At 37.2% G+C, this 26,452-nt stretch overlaps 1 protein-coding gene across 1 annotated transcript in view; it reads left to right on the top strand.

Moving 5' to 3' along the window:
- raph1a (Ras association (RalGDS/AF-6) and pleckstrin homology domains 1a) overlaps positions 1-26,452 on the top strand; it is an 81,588-nt gene that overhangs the window by 29,656 nt on the left and 25,480 nt on the right. Inside the window, 5 exon segments of the mRNA XM_051904901.1 lie at positions 17,531-17,650; positions 18,085-18,187; positions 19,334-19,739; positions 19,741-19,960; positions 22,805-22,879. Coding sequence (XP_051760861.1) covers positions 17,531-17,650; positions 18,085-18,187; positions 19,334-19,739; positions 19,741-19,960; positions 22,805-22,879 — 924 coding nt within the window.

Raw genomic sequence — 26,452 nt, 5'->3', positions numbered from 1 at the left:
GATTTTTTTTTTGGAAAGAAATAAGGAAATGAATACTTTTATTCAGCAAGGATGCATTAAATTGATCAAAAGTGGCAGTAAACACATTTATAATGTTACAAAAGCTTTCTATTTCAAATGCTGTTCTTTTGAACTTTCTGTTCACCAAAGAATCCTGAGAAACAATTATACACAACTGTTTTCAACATTGATGATAGTAAGTGTTTCTTGAGCAGCAAATCATCATATTAGAATGATTTCTGAAGGATCATGTGACACTGAAGACTGGAGTAATGATGTTGGAAATTCAGCTTTGCCAACACAAGAATAAATTGTATTTTAAAATATATTCAAATAGAAAACAGTTATTTAAAACAGTAAAAATATTTCACAATATTACTGTTTTTTTCTGTATTTTGGATCAAATAAATGCAGCCTTGGTGAGCAGAAGACTTATTAAAAAACAAAAATAATAAATCTTACCGATCTAAAACTTTTGAACGTGTGTGTGTGTGTGTGTATAATATCCTTATATTACAAAATTAGATACAGTATGACTCAGTTGCATGAAAAATAATTGGAAGTCAACCCACCACCATAAACAAAGATGCTTTGTGTGTAGTTAAAATATAATTTAGTTATTCCTCGTTTTTCATGTTTTTTTTTTTTTTTTTTGGTTGTTTGTTTGATGATACCATGAATTTACATTTAGTTTAATATGTATGCATATTTCCTTTTTTCTTTCTGTTTTTTTTCCCTATGATTTGAAGCATTAGGAACACGTATCTCTCATTGCAAAAATCACTGTGTATCTCTGATTGTATTGATTTTCTGGTGAAGTAAAATTGTTCTTGGTACAGGCAAAAATAGGCTATTGAGACTACAAATCAACAGTATTGCCCTCCTACACACACACACACACACACACCATTGATTAATGACCTGCATCCTGCTTGTGGAGACACGGGAAACAGCCTCTTTTCATCTCTCCATAGCTTCTGTTTGAAAGGATCGTCCTCTTTTCATTGTTTTCATCTTTTCTTGGCAAATGAACCACTTGTACAAGCTCCCACCCAAACAAACCAACTCAATGGACATTTATCATCTGTAAAATATCATAGATCTATTGTCTTTTAAACCAAATTATAGCCTCATGTCAAATTGAATTTTTGTTTCTGTTAGTTGCGTGTGAAGATGCTGTTAAATGATTTGCGTGTGTGTTTGTGACTTCATGAGGTTGGACCATGGTCTCCCATGAGCCTCACAGAGGCGTTTGACCAGGGAGAGTATTGGATGGCTCTTTGTTTATCCTGGTCGGGGATGTGGAAATGACAGGCAACAGAAGCATGGCAGATCTGACTGAATAAATACACGTCTCCTACTCTTAACTCAAAAGGTTATTTTAGTACAGACTCAAGAAATCAGCAGTGGCATCATATTGGGAAACATTGACGATAGTTTCACAATACTGAGAGCAGTGAGAAGGGAACTACATGGAGGATTTAGTGTTCTTCATTCCAGGAAAGGAGCTCTGAAATTCTTGCTTTTATGTAGAAAATAGTGCCGTCTGTGCAAGTCTGCAGCTAATTTAAATCTGCAACTTGTTAAGAGTCAAAGTCCTGGACCAAATTAATTGGCACATGGGTTTCTTTATGCCTTTATTGTGAAAGTGGGGACATCACCGATTTCTGCTTTGTACTGCAAGTCTTTCACTTAGTGTAAAAACATTTTAACATGGATTGTGTGACAGATTGATTGATTTGATCACATTCTTCGTGGTCAGCTCCACTTTCTGTCTTGCCACTACAGGGTTTTTGTGTTAAGCTCTAGATGTTGCTTTGTGATTGGATGACTTGGTTCTGGAGGTAATAAACAATGGAGACTTTGTGGTGCCGCTGAGAATATTATTTGACTCTGACTTTAATTTTCGAAACATCTAATCCAGTGCATTCTTTAGGGGGAAAAAACTCCATCTTCAAAGAGGATATGTTTGTTTTATACTGAATCCTGATTAACATACTGAATTGATGTATGATCAAAGAGTTTGGTTGATTTGGCACATAATTTTGTTTACAAATATTGAGCTTGTGTGTGCATTTATTAAAAAAACCCATGACTGTTTTTCTTCCTGTGTTGATATATTTCCAATTGAAACAAAGGGTTTGAGCAGGGCATATTGAATGCCTAGGCAATTTGATTGATTGATTGATTGATTGATTGATTGATTGATGGACAGATGGATGGATGGATGGATGGACAGATGGATGGACAGATGGATGGACAGATGATATAGATAGATAGATATGAAGTGTTGCTTAAACTTTAAATAGGCAAGTCACTCAAAAATGAGGATTCTGTCATTAATTACGCTGTTCACATGAGCAGCACGACGCATGCATGTGATGCTGATGCAGGAGCCAATAATAAGCCACAAAACATTGCTTTCATGGGGTCTTTAAAAACATCCCCTATATACTATATAGTAGCCATGAATAATCACACAACCCTTTGAACTGTTTTCCAGAATTTGCTTGAGAAACACTGAGTACTTGTGTCCATTAAAACGAACCATTTAATGGAAAAGTGCGGTCCAGTGACAGATGTATGATGGGTGTAGCTCGGGTGGGAGCTAGACAGTTTTCATATTCTGTCTTTAGCTTTGAAAGGTCATGTAGACTGGCTGCTGTTTTTACACAGGGCTGGTACATTACACAGCAATTGAACACAGCAATTACAGCGCATGGTTACGTAACGGCATGAGTGTTACTTCAGAGCCGCCCAGTGCAATGGCCAGTTTTATGTACCTCATCGGTCTTCCTACAGTGGTTTTCCATTGTTATTTTTACTCTGGCTGTTATTTTAGTGATTTGATGAACAAATCTTTTCAATTCTTGAAAGGTTTGCCCAAATTAGAAGGCCTCTAGAATAAGAAAGTCCTGTCTACTAGCACCAGCTGCTTCTGTCTAGCAGTAGCAGACAGCAAATCATTAGTTCATTGATTTGTTTGTGTCATTGGTCATGAAATATAAATAGCCACAATTGGACCCATTGAAAAAGGTTGTACACTTGGTCCAAGTCCAGATTTGAGCCTTGCGCCCTTAATAAAATCACTCTGTCCCTCAGCAGATGGCCAGTAGTCCACAGGAAATGTTCTGAAGAAGCTGATGCTGGACTAGCTTTTTCAAATCTTTCCTGAACAACCATTTTCCACTTCAAGACTCTTAATAACCATTCAGGGTTTAAGATGGGAGTTGATTTGATTGAATTTTAGTGGTAGCTTTCACAGGCATTCATTTTATATCCGTAATAATCCAATTCAGAATGAAATAGAATATTTCATTTGAAAAACAAATGTAGGGCAGAACTTGTTTTACTCATCAGGAATTGATTGGATCATGAAAAGTGGATGTTTCATACTAAAATAGAGCCAGATCTTAACCAAAAGTCTTTCCCGATGCTTTTTCAGCAGACCATGGAGGCTAAAAGTCAGATTCATTGATTTTATTTATTTATTTTTTTCTTAATTCTTAAAATACAAGTTATTACATTGATGAAAAATTGACACTGTATTGATGCTTTTGCCAAAAATCTATAGGACTGTCTGAAAGAACATCATATGTTATTAAAGACACGCTGCAGTTAGGTATCTAGTGTGTTACTGGGATTTGGAGCTGATCTCATGGACTGGAATGTAGAGCTCACAAGAACGAGGCATCAAATGTAAACTTTTGCGGAGAGTAAAAAAAAAAAAATGTAGTGGAAATAACCATTCAGGCCTCGTGCAGTAAATGGAAAGGCAATCATGACTTTGTTTGTCAGACCTGTTCAGTAGGACATATTCCATCAGTCTTGGATAAAATGCTCCCGCTGGAGAGGTCTTAAACATTTCCATCACACATCCTCAACTGGACTCTTGCTATTTTTTCATTTCAGTCTCTTCTTTCACATTCTCAATCTGCTTTTCCCCGAACACAACGTGGCGCTCAGTCACATGCATACTTTTGTGTTTTTCAGTCTGTCTTGGAGATAAATGGCTGCTTTAATAATGCTTAAGGATCTCAGTGCCATAGCAGTGCTGTGGAATCAGTGGGAATACGGCCTATGATCGCTCCCATATGTAGGGCAGAAACAGTAACATTGGCTGAGCACCAGCATCCCTGCACCTCAGTGTGTCTGTTGTATGTGGTCTCTGACAACCTGCACTGACTTGATTTAGATGATTTATGTTAGACTGTACCATCTGTTGAGCAGGAGACTGATTTTCACACTGCCAGGACACCATGTGTCATGCACTTTATGCAAATTACCATTTGAAAGCTGTTGCGTCTTGTCTCATTTGTTTTTCTAAATCTATTAATTTATTAAATACCATAAAATCCAATTCATACATACAATGACTTGAATACAGCCATTCTATGATGACAATTTAACTCTGTGGGGGCATAAAGTAAAAAATGTCAGGGTGATGCATTTGAATGAAGGACAGAAGCCTTGCCAAAGTCTGAAATTCTTAAAAGGAAAACCTTTTCATCAAGTCTGGATTGCATAATATTTTTTTTATTATTATTTCTTAGGAGAAATAATGGATTTTAAGAAAACTGCTTCACGGCTTATTAATATTTAAAGAACTAAATCAAAGTCATGTGGTGCGACCAACATGCAAAAACCTAAAACAGGAAATTACATCATAGAGAGGACCCCCTGCAGATCCTCATGACTGTGTGTCAAGGTCAGCATTATTGTAGTATTATTTATTATTTATTTTTTCTGTTTTTTAGTCATTCGTTTTAGTTGTTTTGTTATATGCGTTTACCTTTTTTAATTTTTTTGCTTTAAATTTTTAGTACTTTTAGAAGTATAATATGATTTGAATTACAATATGATTTGACATTTAATTACAAGACAAGGTTTGTTCAGGACAGGTTGCAGAATGTTATGTGTTGCGACTTTCCAAAAACTTAGATATTTATGAGCTGTTAATTTATGACATTTTATATACTTGTGTGCTATTTACTATGGAAAAAAAAATATATATTTTTTTTATATTTTTGGAAAGTAATGATTACGATTTGTACACTGTCATGTATACAAAGTGTAAGGAAAATTATATTCATTTTTACTTCATGGTTACACCATGTGACTTTTTTTTAGTCTTCTTTAAAATGGTATAAAGAATTTTATAAAACGGTTAGTTCCTGTCCTTGATTCTGATTGGTCAATAGCTGTGTTTTATTCACGATAAAACATGGCTATGACCGCTTCACCCAACGGTTCTGTGTATCACTACACAACACCCTTAGCAACCACTCTTAGCAACGTAAACTGTTTGTTCTCAGTTGATATTGTTCATTGAATCTTACTGTATCATGTAGAAGAGTATTGTGAGAAAGAGATTGAGTGAGTGAGTTTATTACCTGCATTCAGATTTATCATTTTCCTTCAGGTCAGTCCTATGTTCATAATAAAACATCTGTTTAAATGTCCGATGTATTGTCTTGTCCTTTTAACAGTTAAGGGGTTTTCCTGTGACTGACAGCGCTAGTCAAAGCATTTGTCAGTTTCGTTTGTTCCGTGTTCACAACAATTCAGTCTTTTCAATATGAAAGTCTTCGCTACTGACTAACACACTCATAAAGACAGTCTTTGCTGCCATCTAATGGTGTAATAATGTAACTTCTGTTGCTGTTCACGGTCAGGGACTATTTTTTTGGGTGGAAGGAAGGCTTTTAGTGAAAGTTTAATTCATGAATGTTGCATTGATACATATTTTTGGCTTTAATATTTGTATTGTGTGGTAACCATTTTATAAAAGCAATAAGGTACTCGAGGCTAGTGCTCTTTCGTGAATAAGTAACAGCACAGCCTCTCGTACCTTATTGCTTACTTGCTTATTGCTTAACAATAAGTAACCAAGAACTTGGCACATGTGTCTTTTGTCCTTTTCCTTACTATATGTTTCTTATTTGTCACTGACACTGCAACAAGTTTTCTTTAAAATTTGGGAGTATTCTCCAGTTTATTTAGTCAACTTATCCTTGATCTCTGGTGATGACCTTGATAGTGCTGTCACTCGCTTTTATTTATCCGTGAGAACCACAAACGTCTCTTAAGATTTGCTTTTCTATTTTGGTCCCTGTCTGGATAGAGATGAGGGTGTGTGTGGTGTCCACACACAGTGGCTCGCCAGGGGACCTTCTTTTGATACTGAAAAGAGATAAAACTCATTTCTCTTCCTTGTAATTCTCTTTTTGTTTGGAATGTTTAAAAAGAGCCTACTCTCAGACAGTTTAATCGCAAAGGCTCTGTGCCCTGAACTTCAGTCTAAACATTGCCCTGGTACTGTTTATGTTGACTATGTAGAAGACTGTCTCCAGCTCTCTGCCTTTGACACTCCTCGCTTTCTCTCGGGAGTAATTGCAATCAAATTGCAAAGAAGAACGGAGATGAACAGGGAGGAAATGAGAGGTATGCAGGGAGGAAAAGCTTAATATTTTCACATTTTAAATGTGTACTCAATAACCTTGCTCTACAACCATTTTGCCCTCTAGTTTGATGTTTTTTTGGTCTATTTTTGAGTGTGGTTTTGTACGCATGCGAGAGAATGTGTTGTGTTTGTGTGTTTCCATGCTCCCTCGCTCACATCTGGAATACTAAGCTGAGAGTTGGACTCTCTTGTTGATTCATTTTCATTTTTTCCTACGATGACTGAGGCCAGCTCGTCCTCACCACGAGTACATTTGTTTTTCTCTTCGCGATGAAGGCAGAGGGAATGAAGGAAAATCTGGATCTTATTTGAGGCCGTTTCTTTCTGCCTTGACGTTCTGCTTGTATCTTCACCACAGCTCAGCTGGAATCCGCCTCGTGCGAGCAGCTTACTGCGGTCGTGTCCCAAGTCACCCATCCCTGAGGATGACAGCTGTGCCGTAGTCCTAGTCGTGGGAAAACGCTCTTCAGTGCTCGAGTCATTGGACTTGAGTTGGTGGTGTGGTTGGAGGAACATTTCCACTCATGCTCCACAAGGAAGGTGGATGCTTCTTTGTAATTATGCCCAGGCATCATAGGGTTACTGTACTTTAGCCCAACAACAAACCAAATCCCCCTCTGTATCTTTATTACTCCTGAAGTTGGGGTGAATAAACCAGAGATCTGCAAACTGAAGCAGCCTCCAAGGACCCAGAGCTCTGAGCTTCTGGAATAAACCACGTCTGTATCAGATGAATGCTGGACTTGTGAATGGAAAATACTCTCTAAATGCACTGATTATAAGTTTTTCTATTTCCATAATGTTTTTTTATGGAGTTTAAGAATAGAAAAGTATGATGTAAAGTTATCCTGAAAGTCCTAACTGATCTGAAAGCCAGGTAAGTGGGAACTAGCTACTGTAGCATTAGCCTTTCCCGCTTGTGCATTTGCTCATTTTATGCCATCAGGTCCAGTACTTTATAAAATGATTAGCTTTTGGCAGTTCCTGTACCCGTCCTTTAGTTGTCCCCCTTAATGTTTTCTTGCTTTTTTCCATTTGGCTCCTGATGTAAATTTCACCTCTGCTAGCTCATTGTTTCAGTAGTTGGGGTTGGATAAGGTTTGCATGGATGCAAAAGGGCAAGAATTGCTTGGATTGAGCCACGTGTCCACAGTTCCTTCCAAGACTGTGAATTTTCATACTTCAGATCATATTTCAGGAAATTCATTGGATGTTGGCGTATTATTGGAAGCTTTCGTGCACACTTGCTGTTTGTTGCCACCAGATGTCACATAAGGTAATGTTGATGATTTTAGAAGAATGCTTTTAATCAAATAAACCCAAACTGTTGGGAAAATTCCACTTGCAAGTGAGTATCCCTATGCCACATTTACTGAGAAATGAGCACTCTGAAGGGTGCAGGGTAGTACTGACTAACTGACAATTTATTTTAACATGACAAAAAAATGCATGCTTATAACTGTTATAGTAAGTTAAATCATTTTTTGCATTAATGCTAATAATTATTTAAATTCACATTAATTTCAAATTTTCACAGTGTGATGTTTGGTACAAACAAGTAGCTACAAGTAGTGTCAATCTTTTGGAATTCACCCTTTTTATTGATCTGTGTATCAATAAAAGTGTTCAGTGTCACATGATCCTTTAGAAATCATTCTAATATGCTGATTTGCTGCTCAAGAATCATTTCTTATTATTATCAATGTTGAAAACAGTTGTGTTGCTTAATATTTTTGTGGAAAGTAACCATGATGCAAAAAAAAATCTTACTGACCCCAAACTTTTGAATGGTATCATCTGCCTGTTGATTTATGCCCATTTAATCTAACCCGTTTGTGGGCTCATGTTTGGAGCTGTGAGTATATACGGTCATTTGATGCACTCCCAGGTGATGAATGTGGTCATGCATTGCTTTCTGTAGATGAGCTGCGGTCTGTGGTTTTTGTTAGTGTATCTGTGCTTTTCCGCCATGTGTTGTGTGAAGAATGTACAGGGGTCACAACCCCACTTCAAAGCCTCCTTGCATCCATTTTTAACAGGCTGCTTTAGAGCACACTAACTCTGAACTTAATGCCTCTGATAGGCCCACACATCCCAGCAATGCACTTTAAATTACATTATTATGCTGTCACTGTTGGGCTTGATAATGGCAGAAATTGATGCTTAGTGTCTTTAGCATTCCCAGTTTAAAAGTTACGTCAGACACCAGGGTTTCATGGGCTGCTTTTATCACACATACTGACCTCTGACCCAGAGATCAAAGATTATAAGGTCAGGCAGTGGGAAGCACAATTCACACAGTTGTTGTCCATTTGCAAACAGCATGAAGTTAGGATCATGGGAAAGACTGGTCATCTGAGAATACAAGAAAATCTGGTTATGACACGAATATACGTTGTAACATTGAGCAGTGTTGGGAAATGCTAGTTTTAAAAACTTTTACATTACTCATTTTTTTATTATTATTATTATTATTATTAAAATTATTTTGAAAATATACAAAACAAGATTTGAGATAGGAATAGCATTAAGACATGTTTTCCTCCTTAAAGTAGTCCAAAAAAATGAGAGTTTATGCTTCTGTCCTGTTATAAACCTGATCTTTTCCATTTTAAGTGCATGTAGGAAATCAAAAACCCATTGGCGATAAGTAGGTGGAGCTGCAGACTTCCAATTCATGAGAATCAGTCGTCTGGCCTAAAAAGTTGCAAAAGCTACACTATCAGCCTGCAGAGTAGTTAGTTTGATAATGTCTGTTACAACCTCAAACACTGCCATTAGAGGGTTAGGGTCTATTGGTAAAGAAAAAACAACTGAAAAACACCTAAACACTCTCCCCCAAAAGTCAAACAATTTAGGGCACGACCAAAAGGAATGCAGTAAGGTGGCTGGTTCACTTGAACAACGAAGGCATGATATTACATTACTCATTATAAAAAATAAATTGTTGTTATTTTTTATGGAAAGTAGTCTAAGTTACTTTCCAAGATTATTTTCATTATTTTCAAAGATTATCATAACAGCAATGTTTGTGGTGACGGCACTTGTGGACTAGTGGGGAGAAGTTTTCATTTATGTAATTGTCAGTAAATAAAAATGAACATAACTATAATTAATATAATTATAATAAAATGAAAAAAAAAAAATGTAATAATAAAATTGATTAAAAATGAGCAAATAGTTGTGTGAATTTAACAATGTCAATATGTAATTGGTAACATTACCTCCAAGGCTCAGTAAACTTCTAAGGGGGTCGCAAGTTGACTTAATAATATATGAATTAAAATAATTTTATTTAAATAATATTATTAATATACACTCCCTGGCCACTGTTTGTATTTAAATAGGCAAATGCTTAAGAGTCTAGGAGTGGATCATTATTGCAGTGATTATTATGTTTCTAGCATATTATATATTTGGCAACAGTTCTTCTAATCCCAACTGAATGAGTGTGTAGCTTTTCATTTCTTAGGAAGACACATCATGGCCCTATTTTAGGATGACAATGTCAAGATTCATCAGGCTCAAATTGTGAAAGAATTGTTGGGAGGAAGCGTGAAGAATCATTTTCACACATGAATTGGTATGAATTTATTGAAAGTGTTTGGGATGTGTTGGATTAGACTTTACAGAGTGCTTGACTCTTGCATTGTCAATACAAGATCTTGACCAAAAATTGATGCACCTCTTGATGGAAATAACATCACAACATTTATTTCCATCAAGAGGTCAAGCACTCTGTAAAGTCTACTCCAGCACAAGCATTTGCCTATGTAAATCCAAACAGCGACTTTTTTTTTTTTTTTTTTTTTGGCCGGGCAGTGTATTAAAACAATAGAACTTAATTAAAATTGTTTTGGTTTTCCCTCAGTGACTATTGTTATTAATGAACTATACAGTTCTTGATTCCTCCAAAATCAGCAAATGAATTCTGGTTAATTTACTTATAATGACACTCCCAGTTTCTGTTGACAATATAGTTATAATTGTATATAATATATAATTGTTTTAGTTCTGTTAATATTATGTTATATAGAGGGCCTTTGAATATTGTGTTGGATAGTGGACAGCCTTTGAGTCAAAAAACAAACAACTGTCATGGTCTCATTGGTCTTTTGAGAGGTCATATGATTTCCTGCCGTCCATTGGTGTCAGACTGCATCACTGAGTAAATACTCTGGTATTTCCAGCACGTTACAGCACACCTTTTGGAGCAGCCCAACAGTTATCACCATTAAATTCATTCTTCAGGATTTAGCTGCTCATTTATCAGGGTTCTTAGCAAATCCACATCTCAGATAGATGCTAGATTCCTCTGGCACTCCTCTGACAGGTTGGTTGATTATGAAATGGCAGCTTCGGGTGGAGATTTGTGCTTGTTCTTGATTATGACGCTGTTTTCTAACTTAGGATCAGTTAAGGATTTGATGGGTCATTTATTTACATAATCTAAAACGTCATTGAGCGCAATGAATCACATCTTTTGATTAACTGCCTTAGGGAGTGTGTGTTTGTTGTGACATGGTAGAAGTTTGGTGTGGCTCTCATCTTGAGGGATGGCTTACACAACAAGCCATGAGGGGGTTGAGGAATCCATTACATCCTGCAAACTTCCTGTTCACATTAGACTGTCCTCCTACACACATGCACAGCTACGTGCCCTCAGATTTAATGATTCCATAGCCATTTATGAATTGTTATCAGTAAAAATTTAAATGTGTAACTTCTAAACTGAAGTTCATTATAATTGATTGTTATTTTTCCACTTAAAAAAACATGCGTGTTGAGCGAAATATGTTTGCTAAGCTAGCAACACTAATAATACTGCTCATAATTAAAGGTGCATTCAGTAGTCGGGTCGTGCAAATTTAAAAAGTTATAAATTATGTTTTTGTGTTCTGTCATCTGAATCGTATCAGACTGTAGACTGTACAATTATGTAGACAACTATTGTTTTATTTCAAAAACTGTTATTTTGTTTTAATTATGTATGGTGCGGGTCACCCCCTCAATGTATTTCGCCATGTTGAATTGTCATAAACGTCATAGCGAATCCTTGCACTCATTGGCTGCCTTGTCCGTAGACACGCTCGTAACGCTGTGTTGTTTGGTGGTTGTTTGTTCTTTTTTGTTGGACAAATAAGGGAATTAATTATTGTGTAAACACTCTCTAAAACTCACTAGTATCAAGTAGAGGTGTAACGGTACACAAAACTGACGGTTCAGTACGTACCTCGGTTTTGAAGTCACGGTTCGGTGCGCGTTCGGTAGAGCAGGAAGAAAATTAAACATAACTTTTTTATTATTATTAAACAATGGTTTACTGAACAAATTGTGTCTCTGTCTTCAAATAAATTAAATTATTACTAAAAGTTTCTTATGGATAAAAAAATGTCATATCTCTGCTAGGGAGCCCTTACTTGAACATTACTATAATATTAAAAGTTAACAACAGAGCCCGAACTATTAGCCTAAATTCAATTGCTATTTTTTTGATAATCAACACTCAAATAACAAATTGTATGCAAACATGTAAGCTGCACATAAGGCAGTTTTTTTTTTTTTTTTTCATTAACTTCTAAATCTAATTATTATAAAATTATGTTTTTACTCCAGTTCATTGTTGAAAATCATTTATGCAGTGGCTGTCATTTTCATGACAGATTTATTTAAACATACATTATATAATCAAGACATCGCTAACAGGTTAAGTAAAATATAATGAATATATTATAGGCTAATACAGTGCATATATTAAGTGAAAGATTTCACTAACAACCCAAGCCGAACTAACAAGCTGTGGACACTGAATGGCTTTTCTGATGTAAATGCTATATGACATAGGCTATTGTTTACAATCTGTTTTACTGATGTCTTTCCGCTGTTGAAACACTGAGCGATTACACGAGATATGATACGTTTCAGTAAGTTGTAGTGTATCTTTTAACATACCTTCAGATGTTCATTCATGTTTATTCTGTAAGTAGTATTAACGAGGAAGAGATGATCACGTTCACTCACGCTCCGCACCGCCATTTGAATTGATTCGCCTGTACAGTGATCTGTCACGCCACATCGAAGAGCGATCTGTCACGTGACATTAAAGCGCGTCAAAACAGCATTTTCTGTTTGAATTTCGTAATAAAATGGACAGAATTTGAAAGATGACACTTTGTTTCTTATCGAAAGTAACAAAACGCAGAGCTTATTGCGATTATTGATGGTTAATGGTGGTTAGGCTACAACGCTGTATTCGTCGTGTACTGCTTTCGTCTTATCCACCTGTCTTTGTCCGTTGTCGTAATTCACCGGGAAGTTCCCAAACAGGAGACCTTAATGTTGACTTTAATGTACCGGAAGTCCTGTACCGAAATGGTTCGGTACGAATACGTGTATCGCTACACCCCTAGTATCAAGTGTAATTTACATAAAACTCAGTCTCAGAGACAATCATGCTGATCTATGGCAGTACAGCGTCTGACACCATTGTGGTATCGGGAGACCTCTACAGTAACTCGACCAGGGATGTCCAATCCTGCTCCTGGAGGGCCACTATCCTGCATAGTTTAGCTCCAACCCCAATTAAATGCACTTGAACCAGCAGCTCAAGGTTTTCAGGTTTGCTGTAAACCTTCAGGCAGGTGTGTTGGGACAAGTTGGAGCTAAACTCTGCAGAACCTTGGGCCTCCATTGACCAGGATTGGACACCCCTGAACTAGATACTCCTCAAAAGCAACCTACCAAGTACAGTATTTAATTTTTTTTTTATTCATCCGAAACCTGCTGCAACTTTCATTCTAAAGCATCTTACATAATGCAGTCAAGCAAGTAAAACATGCACGAGGCATGCAAATTTGGATTCATGCTGAATGAGCCAAAGATATTTTCCCACACGCCGGCTGTTTCAGTTTAGGTTTAGTGTTTGTAATAAATGTTGTTTATAATCAATGCCACTGTAATTTCTGCTTGTTTTATACTTATGTTTTTCATTCCTGACTTATTTTCTGGAAAACATGGCAGCACCCTGAAATCATCATTGTTTCTTGTTGACGCATCAAGGTAATGGTGCACTTGCAGTAGCTTGTTTTAAAATCTCTTTTGATGGTAGTTATGTTGAAGGGATCTGAAATAGGAAGGAAAAAGCTCTTAGAATTTGAACCCAGCGAGAGCGAAGCAGTGTTGATAGGACACATGTTGCTGTTTTTAATAAGTATTAACACTGCTAGCTCTCCCGTGTAGGAGGCAACAGGATCGCCTGCTTTACTCCATCAGAGCGAAGAGCTTGCTGTGTGTGGAATGTGTAAGGCAGTGATGTGAAACAGATGCCTCCTCTGCAGGCTTGACGCTACACGTGGCCGCTGTCTCTCCAGACGGGATCTGCATAAAACGGACAAGGTGCGAGCCAAGCAATCCGGTCCAGCATCTAATAGACTCGATTACCGTGGCACGACTTTGCAGCACGTGCGATCACAGACCTTCTGGTGATGATGATGTTGTTGTCACATGTTCACACACATACTTGCTCGCTCTTCTTTCAGCGTGTGTCAGCAGGGACCTTTCCGAGCACAGTTTGAGTGTCTGTACCGTACACAGTGCGGCCCACACCCCGGGCCTGCCAGTCCAGGCCCAAATCACAGGGCTGCTAACCGCAGGGAGCTAATTGTAGCACAGCTCCTCGAAACGCTTCTCTTTAATTCTCTGCCTGGTTTTGCTCACTCTCTCTCCTCAGATTAAACATAAACAATTGCTGATATAGCTTGGAAGATCTGGGCCACGGAGACGAGCCAAGAGGACATGTGAGAAGTGGAATCTGAATCCGAAAACTTTCCAGAAACTTGAGACTGACGTGTTTAGAATCTAGCATGAACCAGTTACTCTATAGTCGAGGCTTTTAGTGAGCTTTTTAGACTGTATTTACAGAAAAGTAGAGACTGAGCAAGGGGAGGAATAGGGTTGTGATTTTACCCAGGGCAGATTCAAATCCCGATCACCATGAGCTGACAAATCTTATACTGTATAAGATTAACTTAGTACCATAACTTATTGGACTTTTTGATTATATATTTTTAGATGTACCAAAGTGATTTGGATTACCTCATAAATCATCGAATATAAATATGAATATGAATATATATATCACTCAGTACCATCATATACAGTACCATTCAAATGGTTGGGTTTTAGTAAGATTGTTTTTTTCGATACTTTTTCAGCATGGGCGCATTAAATTGAACAAAAATAACAGTAAAGACATTTATGATGTTACAAAATATTTATATTTCAAATAAAAATTTTAAGCAGCATAACTATTTTCAACATTAAAAATAATCAGAAATGTTTTTTGAGCAGCAAATCAGCATATTAGAATGATTTCTGAAGGATCATGTGACACTGAAGACTGGAGTAATGATGCTGAAAATTCAGCTTTACCATCATAGGAATAAATTAGATTTTAAAATATATTAAAATACGCAGCAGTTCTTTAAAATTGTAATAATTTTTCACTATATTACTGTTTTTACTGTATTTTTGATCAAATAAATATAGCCTAGGTAAACATAAGAGACTTCTTTTAAAAACATAAAATCTTAACTTTTGAACTATGATGTATATCAATGTGTCATGGTATTATGATTTATGATGCCATCACTGTACAATGATAGCATCATAATATGTTAATACAATACACTAATTGTTAAGGTGGTCATTGGACATATACTGTAGCTGTGCTGGTGTGTTTAGGGCATTTGCGGTGGTCTCTGGTCTCCATCTCTAATGATCTTGCCGGCTGTTCTGATGCAGATCTAAACTCTGGAACATCTGGCTAGCACTTCATCATCCCATTGGCCAGTTTCCTTCTACATGTTTGAGAAGGACTGACCCACAATTACAGGGTTGCCAGATTGCAAATGACCCCCCCTGCATAGCGTACATAACCTATGGAATGCTGGCTTCAGAACGACTGGCTTGGAAACTGTTCCAACAAAACTACTGTAAATAGCCCATGTCTATTTTTTTTTTCCCCCTTTCCGTAACATGGTTACGTTGGAGATTTCTGTGGCCTGGTACAGTCTGTCCACGAGGTTTCCTCACCAGTGACGGGATATTTTCAGACCAAAGTACCTGAGAAGAATTTTAATAACGTAAGAGGATTACTTTCATTCTGTTACACACAGTGTAACAGTGCTTATTTTGTTCATTGAGGCTAGCAGATAAACTTTAAACTACTCATTAAAATGTGTATTGTTATATGAGGGTTGATGTGTGGCATTAGACACTGGGGAGTGTTAATGGCTCTGTGTTATAACAGCCATTGAAATGTGTTGCTTCTAAGCTTGCCAGAACCATTTACAATGGGAGAGGATGATTTCCAAACCATCTGATATAAATACGATGATAAGACACTGATTCAGTTGTGTGCATCACACACACCAGGTCTCCATGTGTCCTGCTTAGTGTTCGATTGTACAGGATAGGATTCTTGTTATCGATAAATCTGTCATACTTTGAGTGCTGAGTTCAAAGAAAAATCGGGCTTGTGATGTTACATAAGCACTTCATAATTTACAGTAGTGACAACATTGGTCTTGAGTAACATTAATTTTTGCGGTCTGTCATGCATTATCAGGCTGTATGTGTCCTCATGGCCAGCAGAGGGCAGTGTTTGATTTAAAATTTAAGGCCAGTGGCTGATCATGAAATCTGAGGCTTTAGTAATGCACGTGCGTTAGAGCTCAACTAAAGCAGCATGTTTTAGGTTCATGTCAAATTTATGAGTGTCAAATGATCATTGATAGAAAGTGCTTTTACTTTAGTTTCTGCTGAAACATGTACAACTAAAATTTTAATTTAAATATTCTCAAGTACAGTACCGCTCAATTATTATTATTTTTTTTTAAATGTTTCTTTAATTTCACCAAGCTGATTGCTTACTAAAAACCCTCACGGTCATCATGTTTTCAGACCATTTCAAGTTTGATTTTGACGTGACATAAAGCTATGATATCTGTGGCTGAGTTGTTTACTTACTTTTTTATTAGTCCTTCCATTGTTCTTTCAGACCTCAATCATAACCAATCATATCCAGTCATAACATGATGGAGGCATTGCCTCCTCCCACTAGCTTTGCCCCATTCATTCTCAATTAGCCCCCACCAAACACAGCGCATGCTTTAGGGGGTCTGTTAAAACTCAATAGGCTCAGGGGAGGCAAGAGAGATATGGCCTTCCGCTGTAACTTTACCTGCTGGTGTCGCTGTTGGAGAGTGTTACTTTACTTAATGTCACATTTTGTAATATTAGTGTTGTTTTATTTTTGTAATATGGATTATTTTCTCATCCAGTTTCTTGAGGAGGCACTGCCTCCCTTGCCCCTGATATAGGTGTGAAACAGCTTCACAAACAGTCTTTTCAACCACACAGTATTGTTATTTCTGTGTTACTAATATTCATTTTATTACAGAAGATCTGGGATAAAAGTTTATAGATTATAGACATAAACACTGATGTTTACAGAAGTGAATCACTCAAAATAGAACAAATCACCTTTTGAAAGTAACTTGGTGCTTCAAGTAACGATTTTATCGATTACATCGTTACACCACTGAGTGGCAACAAGTGACTGTTAAAAAATGTAGTTGTCATTGAATCATTCATTCAAAAGTTTCGTTTAAAAACGCTGATTCATCCAGTAATGGAACAAGTGAAGTTACTGAATCATTAATTCAAACTGTTTTTTTTTTTTTTTTTTTTTAAAACAATTAATTCAGATTAATACGACTTTTTAAATAGACTGCAGCAATTTTGTCAGAACCTCTAGTAAATTACATGTTATTTTGTTAAGTTGTTTTTTCAGAATCGTGGGAGAATGCCCTGACCATGAGTATTTAACTTAATGGCTTAATTCACAGCGTACTGTTTGTTCTACAGACATGAATAATACCTCAGATTGTGGTCATTTTTGAAATTTTTCTTAAAGGGTATAGTTTTATCTTTTAAACAATTGATTCAAAAGCCCAAAAAGTCAAATTTCCCATGAATTCTGAGCAGTCCTGCGCTCTGTTTCAGATGGAGCAGTTTTCAGATGATGAGCTGGATCACGCTGCAGAGGAGGACAGCGATAAAGAGGACCAGGACCTGGACAAAATGTTTGGAGCATGGCTCGGAGAGCTGGACAAACTCACAAAGGTGAGGCTGAAAGATGATAACCTGTAAATTTGTATCCTCTAGGTGCAGGTGCAGTGATGGTAATAATTTCATAAATGTCATGGTTGTCAGTATAGATTAGGTCTGTAATGTCACAACTCATGAGGCTTTAGGCAGCGTGAAGAATCTGTCAATCTTTCAATTAACTTGTTTTGTGCAGTATCCTCATGGATGCATTTTAGTTTACTATTTAAGCTTCTTTTATTAGTTTTTAATGTTATGTAACAAAATGTATTACGAATGAATGACATAATCTGTAATAATCTGTATTTTTCTCAGTGATAATCTGTATTTTTCTAAATTAATCAGACAGTCCTGAAATCCCTCTACAGTGTTATTAACAGTACTGACACAGGTGAAACTACTGTATATATGAAGTCTTATCACTCTTTGTTTCTCTGTCTTGTCGTCTTTAGAGTCTAGATGATGGGAGACCTGAGAAGATGCAGAAAGCACCTCTCAGACAAGAGACAAACATGGCCAACATGGCCTACCGCTTTTCCATTTATAACATCAATGGTATACACAGTATACACTCTACATTGCAAAATATGCTATTATTATTGACAGTGTTATATTGTTAATATTATAATATGACCTCAGGCAGGGGATATAGATTCCAAAATTATTGATGCAATTCTTGACTACACATTTTAATGTCATTATTTAATCATTATGTATAGTCTCCAATTAAAATCATTATGATCTCATGAAGGGGACCTACATATTCTCCAGTCACTGACTTCATTGGGGGCTTTACATTCTAATGTCATTATGAGCTCATGAGGGACTATATACAGTACAGTACCGTTCGAATATTGATATATATATATATATATATATATATATATATATTTTATGTTTTTGAAAAAAGACTCTGATGTTAATATGCTTACACTTTAAAATAACTGTTTTTTGTTTTATTATATTTTAAAAAGTAATGTATTCCTGTGATGGCAAAGCTGGATTTTCAGCAGCCATTACTTCAGTCTTTAGTGTCACATGATCCTTCAGAAATCCTTAATATAATTAATCATAATATGCTGATTTGCTGCTCAAGAAACATTTCCTATTATTATCAATGTTGAAAACTGTTGTGCTGCTCAATGTTTTAGTAGAAAACATGAAAACGTGATTCATTTTTTTCTGTATTATTTGATTAATAGAAAGTTTAAAAGAACAGCATATATTTGAAATACAAATATTTACTGTCACTTTTGATTAGTTTAATGCATTCTTGCTAAAATAAGTGTTCATTTCATTAAAAAAAGAAAGAAAAATAAATCTTAGTGACTTCAAATATTTGAATGGCAGTGTAGTCCAAAATCATTTTTACATGTATAACCCACAATGAAATAATTATTTCAGAATAGATGTTCCCCTCTAGAAGTCATGATGATTTTGAAAAATTCTCTTAGGAAAATATAAAATCCACCCAAAACAGACAGAATTTGCTTAGGATTTTACTTAATTCCTAAAAAATATTGTCTAAATGGAACCCTCACTATCACAGACTCTGCCAGTTTGGCTGAGCTGTTTGCATATACAAGGAACTCAAAGCTCTTGAGGCATGAACATCTTACTTTAGTCATAATAAATATTGGCATGCTTAAATTAGCTGGTTTGTTTACATGGGTGGGTGTGTGTATGTTTGTTTCCTTACAGAGGCTCTGAACCAGGGTGACGCAGTGGATCTGGATGCTCTGATGGCGGACCTCTGTTCCATCGAGCAGGAGCTCAGCACCATCGGTAAGCCCAGCAGCTCTTCCTCTCGCCTCGGACTGGCCGGTGAGCCCAAAGTCCGTCAGAAGCCCCCGGCCGGCCGCAGTCACAGCACTAAGCACACGGGCAGCAGCAGCGGAGGGGCGAGTAGCAGTGGCGGCAGCACCAGCAGCAGTACCCGCGCCTCGCCCGCATCTACGGTCAGAGTGGGCAGCACCACCAGCAGACCCTCGCTGGCATCCAACTTCTCTCTGGATGACATCACAGCCCAGCTGGAAAAAGCCTCCCAAAGTATGGACGATGCAGCCAGGCAGAGCTCCACATCCTTCGGCTCTACGGTCTCGGCAGCCATACTCTTCCTCCACTGTGCGGCGGCCGACCTCCCATCATCATCATCGCAGGACGGGGTCCGTGGGTACGGTCACCGAGCATGAGGTGCGGTCGTTTGTCCACTCCTCTCGCTCTAGCATTAACTCTGCTTCTGCGTCCAGCATGGACTCGCTGGACATCGATAAACCCAAGTCTGATCAGGATGGGTTACAGGACGGCCAGGACCAGCCGAGTTCAGAGGTAAACAATGCTTCGTATTGTTCGTATCTCAAATGAAGTTTTTCCACTGAGCTTAAAGCAATGATTTATGGGATCTCTTTGAAGGGTATATGCAATGATTTAAAATTGGACAAAAAAATCTATTTTTTCTCTAAAAAATGACCATTTTCCAGTGTGCCCACTGTTTTGAAATGTATATTGGTATGTATGTGTGTATATATATATATATATAAAAAAAATCACCAATCAGGCATAACATTATGACCACTGACAGGTGAAGTTAATACTGATTCTCTTCATCATGGCACCTGTTACTGGGTGGGATATATTAGGCAGCAAGTGAACATTTTGTCCTCAAAGTTGATGTGTTAGAAGCAGGAAAAATGGGCAAGCATAAGGATTTGAGCGAGTTTGACAAGAGCCAAATGGTGATGGCTAGACGACTGGGTCAGAGCGTCTCCAAAACTGTAGCTCTTGTGGGGTGTTCCCGGTCTGCAGTGGTCAGTATCTATCAAAAGTGGTCCAAGGAAGGAACAGTGCATCGCAGTTTGTTGCGTATGGGGCTGCCTAGCTGCAGACCAGTCAGGGTGCCCTGTTCACCACCGAAAGAGCCAACAATGGGCACGTGAGCATCAGAACTGGACCACGGAGCAATGGAAGAAGGTGGCCTGGTCTGATGAATCACATTTTCTTTTACATCACGTGGATGGCCGGGTGCGTGTGCTCCGCTTACCTGGGGAACACATGGCACCAGGATGCAATATGGGAAGAAGGCAATCCATGTGGACGCAGAAACATCCATGTGGATGTTACTTTGACACGTACCACCAACCTAAGCATTGTTGCAGACCATGTACACCCTTTCATGGAAACGGTATTCCCTGGTAGCTGTGGCCTCTTTCAGCAGGATAATGCGCCCTGCCACAAAGCAAAAATGGTTCAGGAATGGTTTTAGGAGCACAACAACGAGTTTGAGGTGTTGACTTGTCCTCCGAATTCACCAGATCTCAATCCAATCGAGCACCTGCGGGATGTGCTGAACAAACAAGTCCGATCCATGGAGGCTCCACCTCACAACTTACAGGACTTAAAGGATCTGCTGCTTACATCTTGGTGCCAGATACCACAGCACACCTTCAGTTGCCTAGTGGAGTCCATGCCTCGATGGGTCAGAGCTGTTTTGGCAGCAACAGGGGGACCAGCACAATATTTGGAAAGTGGTCATAATGTTATGCCTGATCGGTGTGTCTGTGATATATATATATATATATGCAAATTAATAAAATCTTATTTTATTAAAATTCTGTGGGCATTTTCATAATGAATAAACAATTTTCTAGTTATGCTTAGAGCTTAATATTAAGCTTGGGGACTTTGAATATCGTTGGAGTCCAAAAGGTTGAGAATAGTGATTATTATTGGCATTGATTATGCTGTCTAATTGTTGCAACAGCCTCTGGAGCGCTTAAAAATCTGTCTATGTAGGCAGCTCACTAGGTTCTGGAATGGAACCAAGTTCGTCAGGCCTCTAGCGGAGCAGATTAAGCATTAAAATGAGGGCTGTTTCTATCCCTGACTGAAAAACCAAATAAAAGCGGCTTTTACCTTCACTGCAGGCTTAATTACACAGATAAGTGATTTTGCAGCAGTTTGGGTTGTATTTAGTTGTTGTATTGAGAGGTAGTCTAACCCAGATATTTAAAGGTTTAACTTTGAACCCATAGTGGGTACAGTTAAACAAATGCAGACTTTTCAAATGCATCAGTTATCAGTTACATTTTCTTTCTTAAATTAAAGGAAAGTGTGTGACAGTAACAGAACCATTTCTTTTCCTTAAGGCTAGTTCACATTGCCAACAAACACCAGCTTCTTGTTGGGTGGTTATGTATGTTGACCCTGTTGTTTGGGCAGCCTGTGTGAACTAGTCTGTTGAACAGAATGAGTGTGTGATCACAGATTAAATGATTTAGGATGGCACACGGATCACTGCTATTTAAAGCTGTCTGAAATGCAGTCAGTGAGTTGCATGCTTCCTTTGACTTTGTGGTTAAGTAGTCTTACAGTGCAAATTGATGTGGAGGGATTTCACTAATCTAACCTTCTATCCCACAGATTTTTACTGACAAACATGATTGACCTACAGATGATTGATGATAGATAAGCGATGATAGATAAGGGATTCAGCCGTTTGCTAGACCTGGACACACCGCCCCATCCCTTCAACCACATATATTTTTCCCAAACCCAAACCCTCCAAAGTCATATAAACGAATCTGAAAACATAAAATGCAGTGTTTTGTGATTGTTTTAACTTCTCTGAAGTTTTCTGATTGGCTAAAACGACCCAGCCAATTAGAGTCTTTTTTCAAGAGCGACTGAAATGACAAATACCAATAAAGTACTTTAAGTGTGCAATAATTGATATACAGAACTGATTTTTAATTTGTATTTCACAATAATTACATAAAATGCATAATGAATGGTTATTTTTTTTGTTTTGTTTTTTTATTATATTTTAATCATTTAGCAGATGCTTTTGATACTATTTTGAATGTATTATTATTATTATTATTACATTTTATTCATTTAGCTTTTAATTTAATTATGCACACTATTAAAAAAAGTTGAAAAAAAAAAACCTGCTTATAGCACTTAATACCACTTGCATCTTATACAAAATTATTCGTGATTGTCCATATAGAACGATTCATCGTATGTTATTTGAAATGGTTTCGATAGGACCATTTTCTTTCTATTTCAGTGATTATTGCTCACAATTTTCCCAATGCTTTCACACTATGAAAAATCATTAATGTTTATTAATCAAAGCACTAATGACTCTTGTCTCTCTCTCTCTGCACAAAGCACTCGTATCTGGACAGGGAGACCTCTCTCATTCTGAAAAGCATTGCAGGAAAGCCCTCTCACTTGCTGACCAAGGTGACGCCCTCTTTCCACCTCTGGATATGTTGACTTTCTCCTAGTGGCTTCCTAACCCCTCTGTGCATGCCAGCATGATTCATTTTCACACATTTTTCTTCCATAAGTTTTCTTTATGTTAAGACATAAGGAAGCTCTTCTAATGAAACAAAGCTTATTCCTAAATAATATCTCAGTTTTTTTTGGCTAATTACATACTGACCTTAACCCCCCGCGTCATGTTGATCTCTGTACCTAGTCAGTTCAATCAAAGCAAATTGGATGAATCAGAATGAATGGTTGATGCGAAACGATGTGCATGGATACTTCACATCACATACAGTGTTTGTGGTCTTTAACAAAACAGGAATGTTCAGGCCTCTATTAACTCAAACTCTCCATTTTTGTATTGTTGATAAAGTTATAGTGCACTACATTTTTAAGGCCTATTCACACCAAGTGTGGCAAGTAAACAACACAAATGCTAAAATATTCATGAACATTTGTTTGCACGAAATTCTCTCTCAAAAAAAGTTTGGGTATGTGAATACCAAAGTCACAGGTTTAATTCCAGCCAAAGTAAGCAATGTTCTCGAATGTGCTGCATAACGTCATCTGCCAAATGCTAATTATTTTTTTAACATCAGAATAAAATAAAAAACTGACCTGACAGAATTAAAAAGTACAATATTTCAGAGTTCAAAGAATTTGGTGTAAAGAGGTTTATGGTTTAATTTTAAAATTAATTTTATTGTGCATGTTCTTCTTGGTGTGAATAGACCTTTACTATTTATCTTGTTCATTTATTTGGGTGTTTATGTTCATTTACTGTGTCAGTCCACTTTATAATTTGTCACATTGGTGAGGGTTGTTTAAATCACATAATGACGCATCTGTACTTAGCCCCTAAAGGGCTTGGAGGGTAACTGGGATGATAAAATGCAATGCTTTTGCATTCGCTCGAAAAATTGGTGATGGAAATTATATGAGATGGAAGAAAAAATGTAAGTAGATGCAAAATCTCTTGAGGGAACACAATACTTTTGCGAGTGAATGCTATAGTTTTAGCAAGCGAAGCGCAAATTTTCTGGAGGGAATTCACAAAAGCATTGCAATATATTTTTTCCTCCCATCACCATGTCCCTTTAGGGGCTCTGTAGCATCTGAGATGTCCACTTGAAAACAAATTGTTTTGCACTATGACTGTTAACTTACTTAACCCTCTGGTGTTGTTCAGTCATTTTAGACGAAAAAAAAAAAAGTTTGGAAATTTTGAAAATCACTACTTCATCAGAATGGTATGAAACTCTGTGACTCCAAAAAAAAAAAATTGTGGACTTGATTTGAAAAAGCTAAATGGTTGAAAAAAAAAAACATAAATAAATAAATAGTCACACTTAGCCATAGGAAATAAATGGGAAATAGGCAAAAAATATGTTTTTGTGTGTGTACAATCTACAAATCAGAATGCAGAAAAAAGTGCACAGCAGTGAAGAGGTGACACTCTAAAATATCAAGAGTGCAAAATAGACCCCCCCCCCCCCCACACACACACACACATAGATACACATATATGAACTTGTGTAAATGCGTGAAATAAAATCAACAATTCAGCCACAATGAAGTAAAGTAAGAGGGTATAGAAACATCAAGAGTACAGAACAGACACACCCACTTACACATACACAACACAGTATCATACACACACAAATGAACCGGTGTGGCTGTAACAAAATGGCAAAATTGAGACAGAATGCTCAAATAAGAGGTTGAAATCAGGTTGATATAGCTCTGATAAAGCATTCCTGTTCATTTTTGTTAAATTTTATTTGAATTTTGATGTTTTATGTAACAAAATGTCTTTCTGTATGTTCAGGTTTTACTAGTAAAATTAATGCAAAAACTGGCACTTCAAATCAACATTTAAAAAAAAAAAAAAAAACTAAACCTTGACAAAAAGTAGTTTTTGAGAATGTCTAAATATATATCCAAATTCACAACTTAATAAAAAAAAAGTATTTATGTCTAAAAACAACAAAATTTGTAAGCCTTTTTATATAGAGCTATATAGGAATTTAGTAGTTACACCAGTAGCCCCTCACTGCTGAACACAAGATCCAGGAGGCGGAGACGGGTAGGTTTAGGCATATGTAAAGTGGGAGGAGTTGGATCCAGATCCAGGGGGTGGAGATGGGTAGGTTAAGATCCAGATATATAGGGATATGTAAAGTGGGAGTGGATCTGGATCCAACCTCGCCCCCTGGATCTCGTGTTCTGCAGTGAGCACCATCTCGGTTACACCATAGTGTTAGAGATGTTTTTCTTTTTTCTGCGCCCACCAGATGGCACTAATCTGCCTTCAAAAATGGGATTTTAAAGGCATTGTCCCTATTTTAATATGAAATACAGCTTTAATTGAAAAGCAATTAAATTTTTTTACATTTTTTAAAAATTATTTTCAGTGGGATAAAATTGATCATAATAATTACATAAATATTAATTAGTACCATGAAATTATCTCAAAATACAAAAGAAAAAATATTGTTGAACAAAAATATATTACATTGATTTTACTGGAAATAAAAAAAAGTTACATTTCAGGTGTTCTGTCACTTTTGACCGCAAAGTGTGACCCCTAAATGAACAATACCAGAGGGTTCAGGTATGTCTGGAGAGCATGTTCATGCATGTTTTGAAATGCGTTTTGAGCTGTGTGTCATCGGCAGCTCTTCAGCACTGCATGTCCAAATCAAATAATTAAATATGTATGAAAACATGTAAGGGATTTTGGGGCGCTCATTCCATTTAGAGGTTAAACATTTGGACATCTGAGAAAATTTTAATACTAGAACATGAGGATGAAAACTGGAAATGAATAATTTATCATTGCTTTTAGATCAGCATCATTGCTTCTGTTATTATGGAAGGAATGCTTATGTAACACAACATCTGTGATAATGACTGTAAGTGATCACTGTGTGCTCCCTCAGGGTTTGTACCTGTTTTAGACGGGTACACCCTCAGATCGGTTAGCTGTGGACAGGTGGCAGACGGACCCGCAAGGTAGCGAATGACATAATGATCAGCACAACAGATGGATTCTAGGAAGAGATTGAGTTTCTTCAGAAACAGCAGGCTGCAGTCCCATCACAAGAGTTGGGCTCTCACAAGCAACCAGTGTTTGTTTTCAATTTTTTGAGGATTTACCTGCACCACAGAAGCAGTTGGTAAACCAAACCTCCACTAAACAGTGTTCAGGATTTAAGCTTTCTTAGAACAGATCAGCTCATCTTGTTAAACTGTACTGTGGTCTATAGACCCATGGAAGCCTGACCAGTGCCGTCCACTGCTGATAACCAAATTCATAGTGTGTTAAACAATCACAATTTGATGGTAACTAAATTTTACATTTTAGCGCATTTGTGGCTAATTATTATGAATTTGTACAATCTATTGATACCCCATTTATGTTGGGTGGACCGTCATGCTCCCCCCCCCTCTAAAAATTGTATGTATTTTATATACGAAATCGGCACCTCCATGAAATAGTACGGGTTGGTTAAATCATTCACTAAGAAAGGTCATGCTGACTTT

Source organism: Ctenopharyngodon idella, chromosome 9 (genome assembly GCF_019924925.1).
Source record: "Ctenopharyngodon idella isolate HZGC_01 chromosome 9, HZGC01, whole genome shotgun sequence".
Taxonomy (NCBI): domain Eukaryota; kingdom Metazoa; phylum Chordata; class Actinopteri; order Cypriniformes; family Xenocyprididae; genus Ctenopharyngodon; species Ctenopharyngodon idella.
Note: the sequence above shows the minus strand (reverse complement) of the source record. Positions and strands in the feature narration are given on the sequence as shown.